The sequence below is a fragment of the Enhydra lutris genome, unplaced genomic scaffold, assembly GCF_002288905.1.
Source record: "Enhydra lutris kenyoni isolate GAN:26980312 unplaced genomic scaffold, ASM228890v2 scaffoldscaffold12, whole genome shotgun sequence".
NCBI classification, from domain to species: domain Eukaryota; kingdom Metazoa; phylum Chordata; class Mammalia; order Carnivora; family Mustelidae; genus Enhydra; species Enhydra lutris.
In genome coordinates this window covers 27901996-27918093 of record NW_019154096.1, presented here as the reverse complement: position 1 = coordinate 27918093, position 16098 = coordinate 27901996, and the positions used below count along the sequence as shown (strand labels likewise).

The window sequence follows — 16098 nt, the reverse complement described above, 5'->3', positions numbered from 1 at the left end:
CAAACAGACAGAAGAAGATGGACATTTTAAAGACAGAATGACAGAACTTGCAGGTGCACTAGATATGAAAGACTAAGGAAAAGGAAGGAATCAAGAGCAACTCCTAGATTTTGGAATATATTGAGTAAATTTGGACTAAACTGAGTAAATGGTGCTGTTTATTAAAATAAAGAAGGCACAGGAGAAGCTCAGAAGAATGGAGCTCTGGGAGAGGTCAGAATTGGAGATAGAGACTTGCCAAACAGATTTTTCCTTCTAATTTTTCTTACTTCGTGGCGCCTATTGTTTTCTATTGATAGACTACAAAAAAATGTCCAGAATTGAATATGCAGTTTTATTTGAACAACACCCAAGAGAGGAACCATTCTTGGAGTCAACTGCTAGCAGCTATAGGTACATATATAAGTAGAATAATAAGTAAAAGTTACTTTGGTTCATAGTATGTCCCAGACACCATGCTATGTATCTTTCAAGTACTATCCCACTTTATCTCTCAAATGTGAGGAGATGTTTTATTATTGCCATTTTACAGATGAAGAAATTGAGGCTCAGAGTTAAATAACTTGCCCAGTCACACACTACAGAACAGAAATCCAAACTCTAGTAGTTTGACTCTAGAACCGGGCCAATTACCACAGTACATACCTAGTGTCACTAGAATAAACCCAAAAGTCTGCTGTAAGTCTGAGACTTTTATAAATATCCAGATTTCAGACTACCACATTATGATGTCACCCATAAGATGCAGTGATCCAGTGACATCTTCCCAATTAGCTAGAACAACTTCTGAAATATTATTCAGAAACTGCTTCCCTTGTTCCTATATATGCTTAAATAGATTAAATATATTTAATGAATGAATGAAAATGCCATTTTAATCTTTTTTTTTTAGATTTTCTTTATTTATTTGACAGAGATCACAAGCAGGCAAAGAGGCAGGCGCAGAAGGGAAGCAGGCTCCCTGCTGAGCAGAGAGCCTGATGAGAGACTCGATCCCAGAACCTTGGGATCATGACCTGAGCCAAAGGCAGAGGCTTCAACCCACTGAGCCACCCAGGCGCCCGCCATTTTAATCTTTAATTTAACCAAGACTCCTAATTAACACCAAGAATCATTTCTAAGATCTCTTAATTTTTCAAAATCTCAATTTCATTTCTGCCAAAATCACAAGAATGAATACCCAGTAGTGCAATTGCTGGGTTGTAAGTTAGCTCTATTTTCAAGTTTAAAGATACAAATGTAGTGATCCAAAGGGGCATGTGCACCCCAATGTTTATAGCATCAATGTCCACAATAGCCAAGCTATGGAAAGAGCATAGATGTCCATCAACAGATGAATGGATAAAAAAAGATACACACACATACATACAACAATGGAATATTATGCAGCCATCAAAAAAAGAAATCTTGCCTTTTGCAATGACGAGGATGGAACTAGAGGGTATTATGTTAAGCAAAATAAGTCAATCAGAGAAAGACAATTATCATAGGATCTCACTAATATAAGGAATTTGAGAAACAAGACAGAGGATAATACAGGAAGGGAGGGAAAAATCAAACAAGACAAAACCAGAGAGAGAGACAAACCATAAGACACTCTTACTCTCAGGAAACAAACTGAGGAATGCTGGAGGGGAGGTGGTGGGAGGGATGAGGTGGCTGGGTGATGGACACTGGAGAGGGTATGTGCTATGGGGAGTGCTGTGAATTGTGTAAGACTGATGAATCATAGACCTGTACCCCTGAAACAAGTAATACATTATATGCTAATTTTAAAAAAAGGGAAAAAAAGGAAAGAAATGAAATTTCTCTCAAAAAAAAAAAATTACAAGAGTGATTTTTTACAAAAAAAACGTGTTTTAATCACTCTTCTAGAATTTAGGGGTACACAATGAATAGCAAGTGGCTGAGTTTACTATCAAGCTAAGTAAATTCCCCATCCTAGACATTCAGCTATGTGAATCTAAGTTAGGCCTTACTGAGGCCTTGCTTATCAAGATCTTTCAAGACTCCAGAAGTTGAAATCACAAATGTTCACAAAAGGTTCCAAAACAAATTTGCTCATATAGCCCCTAGGTATACCATTTTACTAACTCCTAGTCCCTACAATTTTCTTTGTAACAGTAAAAATAAATTATGGTCTCAAATTGAATATGCAGTTTTATCTGAAAACTGTCCTAAGAAATAATCATTTCTACTTGGTTGTTTTATAAATATTGAACGGTTTTCTAACGTTTTCTTTTATTCAACATTTTTGTTTTCTTTACTGAAAAGTATGGAATGTGTGTGGGGAACAGAAGCAGATTTCTCACTCTTTCTGTTTTCAACAAAAACAGAACAGCCTCAGACAGCCTGTATGTGAAAGGAGTTATTAAACCCAAATGTAATCTTTAGACATTGTAAGAAGGCAGCTCCTTTTGCATACCAAATAGACTTTTTCGGCAGTGTCAGATAGCAAACTTAAGACTTCACAGAAATTTCTGAATCTTAAATCATTTCTTCAAAAACCAAAAACACTCAGTATTTCATGGAAAAATAATATATACATTTAAATTAAATTCTGAACTTTGAAACCAAAACTAGACATATTTTCCAATGGGGAAGGGGCGGGGGACTATAAAAAGTAATCACCTCTCAAGGGGCAATAACAGAATTAAAAGCTTGGAAATATAATTCAGTCATGTTTTCCAAAATTATTTTACCATAATTGTAGCCGATTAAGAAGGCCTCAGTTTCCTGGAGACAAGAGTTTATGTCCCCTCCCCTTGAATTTGGGCTAGCCTATGACTCCTCTGACCAATGGGTATAGAAGTGATGCTGTAACAGATTTCAGGCTATCCTTAAGAGGATTGCCAGCTTCTGTCTTGGTCTTTTGGACCCCTGAACTGCCAGGTAAGAAGCCCAACTAAGAGCCTGAAGAAACCACATGCAGAGGTTCACAAACTACATGGAGAAGAAGAGAAGCAGGGTTGAGCCAAGCTTTCCAGCCATCCTCAACAAAGCATCAGACAAGTAAGGACAATCCAAACACTCCAGACCAGACCTGTTGTCAGCTAAATACCTCCAAGAGATCCTAGTCAATACCACACACATCAGAAGACTCAATCAGCCAAACCATGTCTGAATTCCTGACCTCTAATAAAATGATTGTTATTTTAAGCCACTAAATTTTGGGATAGAAAACCAAACTCACTGTGAAAAACATATTTTGTATTGCAACCTAGTATGCTATACTTATACCTAACTGAAGAATGTTTCACAAAGCAATACTAATGCTTCCATATTCAATGCACTGATATTTTCTATTCTATTTTCCTTTTATAAAGTACCAATTGTGCTACAACCAAACTGACACATGATGTAGTTTGAAAAGCATTTTAACCTATACTACTCACTTCACAGGTGCATACACAAAGATGGACAAAAACCTTAATAGCACCCAGTTCATAACAAGAAGTTTCTCACAAACTCTCATTCACAGCTCAGAAAGGAGTGAAAAGCTGAAAAGATGAGGTATCTGAGGTTAGAAGTTATACAGAAATCAGAAATAGCTAAACGGAATTGGGCCTTTTTCTTTTTTATCACCTCCTTTTATCCCCCATTTCTTGTTCACAGATCTCTATTACCCTCCCCCCACTTCCTTTTTCCTATGATTATCAAGCATTATGAAATTGAGGTTTTTAAATATCATTTGAATTTAATGAAATGTTGTGGTCCTATTCTTAAAAGTAGACTAACAGAACATTTCATTTCTTTTAAAAGGTTGCCTTTATTATTATTTATATAGGTCCAAGGCTAATCATGACTGCAATTCATTTTTAATGAAAGGTGGTCTCATTACTATCATCTCAGATGTGGTAGAACATTTTCATAGGATTTCAAATTACTAATAGTATTAAAAGATTAACAGCTTTTTAGAGGATTGCTAGTACTTTTTTCATGTATAATGTAGAACTACTTTTTGAAGCAAAGGGTGTGCTTAATTTTTTTAATACAAATCACCAATGATTTCTGTTGCTGTTGGTTATACAATACCTGAATATTATAGCTAATTATGAAAAATCTTTAATAAGACAGATTCAGGTTTGAATCCTACCTCTGCCACTCACTAACTGTATAGTCTTGGGCATATTAAACTTTCTAGTCAATAATAGTTATCTCATATTATAGTAATTGATAATGCTAAAGATAAGATTGAAATTATTAATAACGGGAAAGTGCAAAATCTCCAAAGTATATTAAAACTTATTAGAAATTGCTCTCTTAACTGAACATTTTAACTCTTAGACATAAGCAAAATTGGTTTGCTCAAGGCTTTTTAATTAGAAATATGCTCAAAATTCAAGTTCAAGAAGTTAATCCATTTGCAAAGCATACTATTAAGTATATCCCACAAGGGAATACAGTATTTATTCTTGGAGGAGAGGGGGGAAAGGGCTACATATGTGTCAATAAGAGAAATTGAAAGACTAAAATCTAAACAAGGTTACTAAACACAGTGCCACAGAATTTATTTAAATAGTGTGCTTATATAGCACACACAGAATTCACTTTAACAAGTTCTCAATCTACAGCTTTGTAAGTGTAATGTAAACAGCAAGAAATGTGAGTCCTAGGTCCTGAGTATGAATTGAGAGCTCACTACTTAGGAAATCTTAACTTCTCTGTGTCAATTTCCTCAGTAAAGACGTTACCTTCATGTGAGGATCAGTAAGAAAAGGTAAGGGAAAGCATCTGATAAAATCTTTAAATATGTTATTCTTATCTCAAAACAAACAAAAAACTTCAAAGAAAACAGATACTTCATTTCTTGTTCCAGATGATAAATACAATGGGAAGTTCTATCACTTGAGATCAAATCTCAACTCAAATACTTCATACCTTTAAGTAACTAGCTATGTTACCTTACTGGTATCAGTTAACCTCTCTGGGCTTCAATTCTCTCAACTGTACAATGTAAATATTAGACTGATTTTAAGTACCTCATCAGGCACAAACAATCTAAAGATTCTAAAACATGTTCAAAGAGTTTCTAAAAATCACATGAAATTGTAAATTAAAATTTCAGAGGCACATCTTGGCTGAGATATGTTATTGTTTTCACATCCCAACTCCATAAGTTGCAGGAAACCCCAGGTACTTCTGGGAGTTACCACACTACCAGGGAATTTGGACTCAGTCATCACCTCCCACCCCTGTTCCTACCCCCACTCCCATCAGCATTTTCCATCAGTCTCTGGAAACACTTTTAAAAAGGAAGAGCTTCTCAAAGGGAAAGGCTAGAGAGCCTGCTAATGAGTATAGACCTGTTCTAAGAGTGTAAAGATGCAACATCTTGGTCAACAGATCATTTAAAGAGCTCTGAATTGGACTCGGTATCTACAGGGTATTAGCAAATCTTCTCAGGAATGTAGTTTACTCAAGCTTTAATAAGTCAAAGGTCTCTGGTGTCTATGTGTTTCCATTAGTGGAAAATGTACTCCTCTTCCCTTATTTGTGCTGAATCGAGGGGAGGAATGGTATGCAAGTAGAGGAAGAGGAGTGCTAAAGAAGGGATTCCTGCCTCATGTAGTAGTCTGGGCCAAGAAAAGTTAGTATCTCTCCCAATTCTAAGGATCAGTGAGTGTATATCTAGAATTTTATGTATTTTTCTACAGAGCATCCCTACAATATTCATACATAGGGAAAGACCAAGGAATTCAAACCTACCATGGAGAGAAGAACCTATACTCCCCACACACCCACCTCCACCCCCAGAAAGACAAATCTTTTCCTTTCTTTTTTACTAAAATATTATTTCAATACTAAACATTGAGTACTACTTACTGAATTCAATTATAACTACCCAGTTTTATATTTGGATAAGAAAGTGCTAAGTAAAATACACAAGACAAAGTAGAATTGTCAGTATACTTTCATGTGTGTTAACATGCCATCCCATGCTAAAATGGAATATAGTCAGTTCATCCTGAGTGTGTGAGAACAGAGACAGAATTGAGGGTGTAAGCCTTAACACATCTACAGCTTAACAGCTTTAATCTTCAACAAAGTTAAAAACTAAAAATGATAACTAAGGTCTCATCTCTCTTTAGGAAAAACAACTTCTGAAAAACTCTATTTTAGGAGGAACCCAAGACTTCTCTCAGTCATGCCTATAAAACAAAAAAATGTTCAAATCTCTAATGTGGTTAACTTCAAAGACAACATATTTTAACTGTTTATTTTTGAAGGAAATAATTTTCCTGTATTTCAACTTGTTTACTCAAAAACTTACATGGTTTTTCAGACTTCAGCTCTAGGGCTCAGGGAGTAAAACAGTTTATATTGCTATATCAAGCTTAATGGAATTTGAGAAAACCTAAGATGTCTGAATTTCATTCTTTTGCTATATTTTGTTTTTAAATGACCCCTCCTAGATGAGTCAACAGAGACAGATCTTTTTAAAAGACCAATTTTGTGGTATTATCCATTGTTACACAGTACATTATGTTACACGGTACACTACAAAATTAAGAACAGTATTCCTAACAATAGAGTTAGCAATTAGAGTTCTGATTACACTGCAAATAGTATTACTAATTAAGGACTTGTTAACCCAAAGGAAAAAGATTAATCATTCTGATAGGTGACTGTTATCTTTGTAAATTTACTCTTCAGAAAAGAGTATTCCTCCGCCAAATAAGCAATTCTGTATTTAAAAAAGAAAGAAAACACTGACTACAGGGCCTTAATAAAATGTTACGGTTTATGCAGAAGTATATATATATTTTTTACTTTTGAAGGAATTTTCCCCATGAACAAATGCAAGAAATTATTATTGCAGTCAAAGTTCACTACAGTCACCAGAAAGAATAGAAATGCAGTCTAAGAGTACACCTCTTGCCTCTACTGTCCTGCACTATAGGATTTCTTTTGAACAAAGCTCACTACATATAACAAGAAAAATAAAAGGTCCAAAAACCATCAAGTGTTCTCAATAAGGATTCTATCAACTCTTAGAAATAGGTAAGAATTTACCACTAATACATGAATCCATTTTGCAATAGTGAGTACTACAAACATAATCATAAAATATCTTTAAAGAGTTACTTAAGAATTCATTTATTCATCAAAAGTTTAGAGCCTGTTATATTGCAATTAAGTAATTAATTATGAGGCACTAAGAGTTACTCAACTAGCTTCCTGACTTTAAGCAGCAGTAAGCGAGATAAAACATGTACATTATGCACAGCAATAATGCAAAGTATAAACTACAAACAGCCAGAGGAGGCGTTTCCAAGCTGGATGATTAGGAGTTTTAAAAAGAAGACACCAACTTTGGCTAGACGCTGAGGAATGAGATTATCAATAGGTGGGTGATTCCTTTGTTTTCACAGATATTTCCTATACATGCTATAGAAATGGGTTTTTCTATGCTGTGGATTTTTCTCATGCTGAAGGAATGACAGCACTGGTGGAGTTATTGATTAGAGTGTCTCCCTGAACTCCATCTACTACCCCATACATACAAACACCACAGGCTCACACACACACCCACATCCACACAGGCACACGTGACACACAGGATGAGGAGGAAGAATATATCCAAGGCTGGCCAAAATCTCCACCCCTGATAAAGTAACTGGCTCAATAGTGGGTATGTAACCTAGAGAGTTCCAATCAAAGTATTTTCAAAACTGATGCATGGATGTGGAAAATCCCTTCCACTGGGCTCAGGAGATTTTGGCTTGGGGCTGAGAAATGCCATCTTTCTTGTTACATTAAGATGGCTTATGTGAGAAATCCAATATACCCTAGGACAATGGAGGCAAGAGATGCATTCCTAGAATGAGTTCTATTTGGCTGGAGTTTCCAGTTACGTTAACTGAGTCTCTTAAAGACCTAGAAATTGTTCTACTAGGGTTGCACTGATAAAGTCCAACCTTGGCCTCTAGAAGACAAATAGCCAAGTAATCACTCTGATATCATTTCTAATCATTCCTAATTTTGTGAGTGATCAATGATCATCAGCTACCTTCATATCTATAATCCTGCATTTGCAGGTAACAGCAAAATAGCAGGATTTACTAGTAATTAAATGTGGCTAAACAGCCAGAGCCCATTGTTACAATCAACCAAACTGATGTGCCTTGAGAAGGTAAGAATTTCTTACACAAAAATTGCTGTACAGATTTTCTTACTCTATTCCATAAAAGATACTGAAATCAGCATGCATGCAATGAAAGCCAAAATGCAAATGGAAATTCGCATGTTCAGATGTTCTTTTTTTTTTTTTTTTTTTTAGATTTTATTTATTTTGAGAGAGAGAGAAGGAGAGCACGCATGAGCAGAGAAGAGGAGTGGTGGGAGAGGAAGTAGCAGACTCCGCACTGAGCATGGAGCCCTGATGCAGAACTTGGTTCCTGGGATCATGAACTGAGCTGAAGGCAAACTTAACTGACTCAGCCACCTACGTGCCCCTGTCCAATGTTCTTATGCTGAAAGCTAATTAACACTACTCTATAGATGAACACAAATCATCCAAGGCCACAAGTACAAACAAGTACAAGCAAAAACATCAGAAATAAAACACGTAAGAGCAACAACTTTAAATCAGCTTTGGAAAATATTCAAAAAGTATCTTTTTCAAGCAGTATGTGAAACTTCAGTCTGTGAGGCTACTTCAGTGAAATAAGCGTTTCAAATCTTGAGGTCCAGAAGTTGAAGAAAAATCTTTCATCAGTCAGTATTAGAGAAAAAAAGCCTAATAAGTCAATGACATAATCAGCACCAGTATTATGAAAGACTATATTATTATATATTATATATAATATATCTTATATATTATTTTGGTATTATAAAAGAAATCTTTGAAATAAACATCTATTTAAAATCATAAATGTGTAGAATGGGAACCTCAGGAAAAATACAATAACTGACTGATGAGAACTTAATGTTTCTGAACAATACCAAACTTTTAAAAGCCATTAAAAATTTTAATAAAGGTTCCCCAATCCTTTTGCTGACTTATTTGGGCAAGATATATTTTAGGGCCAGAATTTTATGAGACTCCAAGTTTTACAGCTTTTAGGAAGATAATACTGTTTTGTAAACCACCCAGAGATTCATGCAGCATGCCATTAACAAACAGATTAACATTTCTACAACAAAACATACACATTTGTGTAAGACAGATAAACACTACAAAGAGCCTCATATCAAGTTTTGCTGACAAATTAATTCATCTCAAACTTTTTTTAAAACTTCCAGTTTTCAGAGCTTTTGGAATTTCAGATATATAGATGAAAAGAGTATAATCTATAATAAAATCATACTACTACTTATTTTATAAAGTTCCAGATCTACTAGTATCCCAGAGTTGCATTCTGTAATGGTAATATCATCATTCACCCAAGATACCTATTTAGTGCATATAGTTTTTCACCCAAGATCTAGTGCACATCATTTCTCCAGCTTAAAATCCTGAGTACCAATATGCACACACATGCAGTATAGGAAAGTTGGAAAATACCAAAAAATAAAAATAAAGAAAACAAAAATAATCACAATCCTTCCACGTAGAGATAACTACTATTAAATGTTTGGTGTTGTCTAAATACTCAGATTCTTTCTATACACATTAATAATTAGGATCAAAATCTCTATAATTTTAGTATGGATTTTTGTTTCTATCTTACTGTGTATATGGAATACCCTTTCAACCTGAGAATAGTGATCTTAAAAGTCTGGAAAAATTCTCAGCCATCATCTCTTCGAATATATCCTCTTTACCATTTACACTTGTTTCTCTTTTTGGGATACCCAGTTAGATGTTAAGTTGTTGCCTATCAATTTATATTCATATCTCTTTATTCCTCTTTATTTCTCTTTGCTACATCTGGGTGAATTATTCAGTACTATCTTCCAACTCACTAATTTTCCCTTAAAACAAGTTTGATCAACCTAGTTTTTTGTTTTAATTTCAATAACTCCATTTACTCTTTTACATAGCTATTTATTTCACATTTACTTTTTGTTCAGAGCAAGTTTTTTAATAGCTACTACTTTACCTTTTTAAGGATCTATGAAATTGTTGAGTAATTCCATTAGATTTTGAGTGAATTTACCTCCTGATTGTTGTGCTTATTTTCTAAATAATGTTCTTTCCCTTATTATGTTTGCAGGCTCTAACTTTCCCTTCCTTTTTTCTGGTGGTTTGAGATAGGTCACCCTTCTTCCAGATCACATGACCTCAAGCTTGGTGCTCTTGAAGCACATAATAGTGTGGAAATTACAGTTCCCAACTCTGAGCCATCTGGCAGCTCAGCCATTTCTGTGCCACCTCGTCAGGTCCACAGCTTCTTAGAGCAATATCCAGGAGCAGAGGTGCTCAGCCTTCTTTTCATCTAGCCCTGCCAAGCCCCTAGTTTCATCCACTGTATGACTCCAGTTCCCTTACACAGTTATTTCCACCAGCTCCTGAACCCAGAGTCTAATTGCATGTTTCATTTCTGTGTTAGTCCCTGGACATGTTTATCTTGCTCTCCAATATACCTGTATCTTTGCTTTCTTTTTTAATTAATTTTTTAATTTGTAATTTTAATTTTAAATTAAATTTAATTTTTTAATTTTAAATTAAATTTAATTTTTTAATTTGTAATTTTAATTTTTAATTGGAGCAGAGTAGGGGGGTGGACAGTAGAATAAACAGTACCATAGTAATAACAGCTAACATTTATTGAAGACTTATGAGCCACCAATTTTATATTTATTTTCTCATGAAATCAACGTTTTGAAGTAGCTACTATTAATATACTCATTTCATGGATGAGAAAACCGAGGCAGAGGCCAGTAAGGAACTGTTCCAAGATCACCAGCTAGGAAGGACCAAGAGTCAAACCAGATGTCGGATTCCGGAGACCATGCTCTTAATCACCGCTCTACTGATTTCCATCCTGATTAAAATGCTCTGTATAATTCTGGTTCTCTCTCTCTTATTCACTTAACTGTGAACATTTTGCACACAGGCAGGATTTTCACTGATGGAAGGGAAGTGGAGCCATATTCCAGGTAAAAGTAGCATATCAGCCTCATGTTTTATTTAGTGTTGGCCAGTCTAGACCTATACCTAAAATGAGAAACAGTTTTCAATGCCTATATTTTTTCCTAGAGCCTTTACACTTTCCCTGAGCTCTAAGAATTTCACACTTACCCCTAGTCACCCAGGACCATCCATACAGGCTTTCCCATGGCTCTCTCTCCACCTCCCTCACTCTGTCCTAGTATATAATGCCCAGGAAAGCAACTTATTTTGACATCCACGAAAAGTACCTCAGGAGACCTTGTTTTCCACTTTCCTTGATAGTCCAAAGCCTTAATCTTAAAGGATTACATTTGTGAATATAAGGAACAGCATGTAGTATCACCCAAAAAAGAGCCTCCAACTTCAATTTTAGGCTGCGTTATTAAAAATACAAGATCTAAAAAAGTGAAGGTTTTCAGTCCCACTCTATGCTGTACTAATAATTCATTCAACAAACGTTAAGTGAACAGCTCCTAAGGACTGAGCACTGTGCAATACACTAGGGACACATGATCATCCTTGTTCCTTTCCAGTCTGCATATATTCTCATTTAATCCTCAAAACAGACCACTCCTGGAACAGTGTGCTCAGTGTGTAAAAATCATCTTCCAGAGAATTTTCTGAAAGAGAGAAAAAAATGTGTTTTAGAAGAAAGGGGTACTAAAACTGTTACTTGGTCACCTAAGATACAGACTTTTCTGCCTATATTTACTATGCAATTTTAAAACACAGGGTCCATAGTGAGGTAGAACACACATGGAAAGAATAAAAGGAATCTAGGGAATTGAAATTGTTAGGAAGCAATAATTTGAGAAAAGCTCAATATTTGCAGATTGGAAAATTGCAGTTTGTTTTCTTTTTAATATCACTAAAGTCATGACCTGGAACGATCTTTAATTGCTAATGTCAGAGAGTTATGAACTAGGCTCTTAGGATTCAACCCTTCCTAACATCAACTTCAGAGCTTACAAGTATTTGTTATGATGAACAAGTAGAGCTATGCCTGAAGAAGATTAGGAAGAACTTGACATTGGAGGTAGAGAGATTAGTTGGGAAGCCAAAAAAGTCTAAGCAAAATAAAGTCTATGCTTCAGTTGTGGCAGCAGGAATGGAAAAGGAAAGGTTTTATGAAACATTACCGAAGAAGACAAGACCAACTTTGATAACTATATGCGGATGGAAAATGAAGCAAACACCTAGGTTCCAAACTTTGGAGAAAGAGAATTTAGTGAGCCATGGAAGAAGGTGCAGATTTAGGACAACAGATGGATTTAGTTTGATATATATGACTTTGAAGGGTCAGCAAAACACTCAGAAGGAGACAGTGAGCAGACAGTTAAAATTAGGTTTTGCAAAAATAAGGATTTATCAATAGATCACACATATGATCCAGTACATGTCCACTGTACAAAGCCTGGATGCCCTCTACTTTCTCCCCCAGTCAGATCAAACCATCTGTAGTTCCCCTACAGAGACAGTTTTCTCCCATCTCTACCTCCAAACTTCCCTACAGAGCCAGATACCCTACTTCATACCTGGTTAATTCTTTGTCATCTTTCAGAATGCTCAGGTATCATTTTCCCAAACCTTACTCATTTCCCACCAGGAGGACGGTACCTACATCTTACCTCTCTATGTTTTAGCACCTAATTTTTAGCAACATGCCTAAAATAGCAGCCATTTAAAGACAGACTGAAAAAAAGGCTTGGCGTGTGTTCAATAAGCTTTCAAAGGAAGAGGATCCTCTTAGAGGTGACCGCTGAAGAAATGAACTAGGATGAGATTTCCGAAGGAAAGAAAAGAAAAGAAGTGGTCCTAAATACAGGTATTTGTCATGGAACATATTCATTTAGGAGTCAGTTCCTGAAAATGCTTCTCAACTTCTCTCAGCCCCAAATACTTCATCTGTAACACAATTGTTACCTACCTCACAGGTGGCTGGTGAGATTAAAGGAGATAGCATATATAAGACACCAAGTATAAAAATGTCTGGCACTCAATTAATGTTCCCTTCTGTTCCCCATCCCAACCTGAAAACATGTTAGAGCCTGCTTGTTTCTTTGCAACTTTAGTAACTATTACAACGTGAAAAGCAATCTGATAGAGAAAAATAATGGATATTTGAAAAAGGGAGGCTAGACTTGCCAGATGCTCTCCCTTAGAGCAGTTTTGTCCTATCTCAACACTATTGTTAATTTTGGCTAGATAATTCCTTATTGTTCTAGGGAGATTCCTGTACACTGTAGAAAGTTAAGCAGCATCCTTCCAACTCTGCTTACTAGGTGCCAGTAGCACACCCTACCAAAATATCTCCAGATGTTGCTAAATGTCTCCTGGGAAGCAAAATTTCACCTGGTTGAAAACTACTACCCTAGAGCTAACTGAAATTCTCAAAGTCCTAAGTCTTTTACCTGACATCTACAAACATGTCTCATACATTTATTTTTTCCCCACTGGTTGATTCTACACACTAAATTTTGTTTAGGCTTTATAAGCCATTCCCCTTAAAAATCAACCAAAACTGGTAGCTAGCCCTTTAACTGTCAAGCCAGTCATCATAGATAATGCATGCAGTCCAACCACTGAGGGCATTATCACACTGCAACCCTCAAAGCCAAATATAATAAAAGTAGGAATAGCTAATCCCAAAAGGTCTTCACACAAAATTAAGAGATTTGTTCAAGTACTCAAGCGTCTAATATTTTAACTTCATGTTACAAGTGGCCCTAAGTAGATATGATATAAAATGAGTTTTATATAAAGAGTTTCCAAGTCTTTGTTTTTAAGTAAGCTCTTTGCCCAACATGGAGTTTGCACTCATGACCCTGAGGTCAAGAGTCACCTGATCTAATGACTGAGCCAGCCAGGCACCTCAGAACTTTCGTAAGTTTTAAGTAAACACTAATGACACATATGATGCATTCTGTATATTTAAGATTAAATATGATATGCCTATATGTTGCAACAACAGAAAAAGTTATGTACATTAACAAAAAAAAATGAGCAAAAGTAGAGAAACAAAAATTGACTTAACAGTTCACAAGAGTTTTTGGATAACTGTTTGAGGTTAGTTAAGTATAGCATGGTAATTAAGAGCATAGACCTGGAATCAGATTACCTGGATCAAAATCCCAACACCATCACTTACTAGATGGGTGACGCTTCATCAACATCTCTATCGGTGTTTCCTCCTTGGTTAAATGAAGATAATTATGGTACCTGCCTTCTAAGGTTGTTGTGGGATTGCATGAGTTAAAATAGGTAAACTGATGAAACGGTGCCTGATACATATGTAAGTATTAAACATTATTATCATTGTTTTTAAGGATACATAAGCAGAGAGAAGTGTTTCTTGGGTGGCTATATAAAAGTAGAAACAGTAGTCAAAGAATGGACTTTCACCCAGACACTCTGGATTCATATTCCCTTAACTAATTATTTCATTTAGGCTTCAATTTCCTCATTTGTAAAATAGGAAAGTGCTCTGAAAATGAATTAGCATAAGGGAAAATCTAAGGGCCATATGTTGAGTGGGACAGTGGGGAAAAGTTACATCTGTCTTCCAAATTGGTAGAGGAAACTTTGTGAAGGATGTAATTTTAAAGAAATAAGTCTAATAATGTACAAAGAGGGAAAGCACATGCCTTGGATCCAGGTAGGTCTGATTCAAAAAGCCTTTGCTTTATTTACTCTGTGGTTTGAAACCTTAAAGTAAAAATAAAACATCCTGAGTTGTCATAAGAAAAAAAAGTTTATTTTTTTTATAAGGTAAGCATACTAATTAAGGGTAGTAGGAATACATTAAAGGCACTGGCAGGGATTTGATCACCATCCATTCAAAAGAGCATGAAAACACGACCAGAGCCCTAACTGACCTTTTCTTTTCATTTATGAAAGCTTCATTCTTTCCGGGGGTGAAGACGGAAGATGTTGGAAAAAATGAAACTTGGATCGTCAAGAAACATACCAATACTTTTAAATCAATTTATGTCTATTTTTAGATAGAAAAATCCATGTCTTCCAACAAACATTTCAAAATCATCCAGGACTGTGCATGCGGTACATTACACTTATTAGGAAAGAATACTTGAACAAACAATTTTTGTAAGTTGCAGCATCACACGTGAGGCAAGTCGGTGTTTGGGGCAGAACTGTTTCTTTCAACTGTTGCCAGAAAGTGCAAAGAACAAAAGAAAAATCAACATTTCCTAACTGTTCAGCCAAATTCCGCCCCCCAAAGCCTCGGAGGCGGGGTATCCGGGTCCCTGCAGAGGGTCTTCAAAGGTGTCAACTTTCAGAATATGTACAAAAGGAAGGTCAAGGCGCCCTTTACGAAAATCCCCAAGAATTTTGTCTTCGCACCACGATAGAGCAGTCGCAGGGCCTCCTGCTCCTTAACCGCCTCCCGCCCCCCGCCCCCCGCCCCCCGCCCCAGGGAATAGAAGGTGGCAGCAGTGGACTCTGCTCTGGTCGAGTCTGGTCCTCCAGGGTCACACCAGCGCAGCCAGGAGAAAGCTCCCACGTGGCGCCCCGAGCCTGCCCATAGGCGGCTAGGTTCTCCCCAAGCCGGCGTTCTGATTGGCCAAGAGCAGCCGGAACCGCTCCGGAGCAGGCAGCTATTCGACCAAACGAGGCTGGCGCCGGGCGAAAGGTCACAGCCTTGCGGACAGCTCCCCGAGCAGCCGGTCCTTGCGCGTTGGCCCCACGCCGGCAGCGAGAACACCATTCGCTGGAAGACCCGCGAAACCCCCACGTGGGCCCTGGTTAGCTACGGGCGCCGTCACCCTCCACCCTACGTCGAGTAGCGCTCACCTCAGCGCTCGGGGCGCCTCCACCTTCAGCTTTTTGGGCTTCGGCTCCTCCTCGGCCGCAGCCATCTTCGTGTTCCCACCCCACTTAGGCTTCGGCGTGCGCCCCACCCCTTCTGCTCTTTGACCCCATCTCCTCCCCTTATCATCGCCTCCTTCTCCCCGAACCCCGCCTCTCTTGACTCTTTCCACTCGGAGTCTCTCCCTTCCACAGCCATTGGCCCAGCC

General features: G+C 37.1%; 1 protein-coding gene across 1 annotated transcript in view; it reads right to left on the bottom strand.

The window, feature by feature from the left end:
* The window catches only part of LOC111144874 (adenosine kinase), a 531020-nt gene extending 515049 nt beyond the window's left edge, over positions 1-15971 (bottom strand). Inside the window, exon 1 of the mRNA XM_022499443.1 lies at positions 15875-15971. Coding sequence (XP_022355151.1) covers positions 15875-15939 — 65 coding nt within the window. The 5' untranslated portion in view covers positions 15940-15971. The remainder of the gene's footprint in view (positions 1-15874) is intronic.
* Positions 15972-16098: the final 127 nt, after the last annotated feature.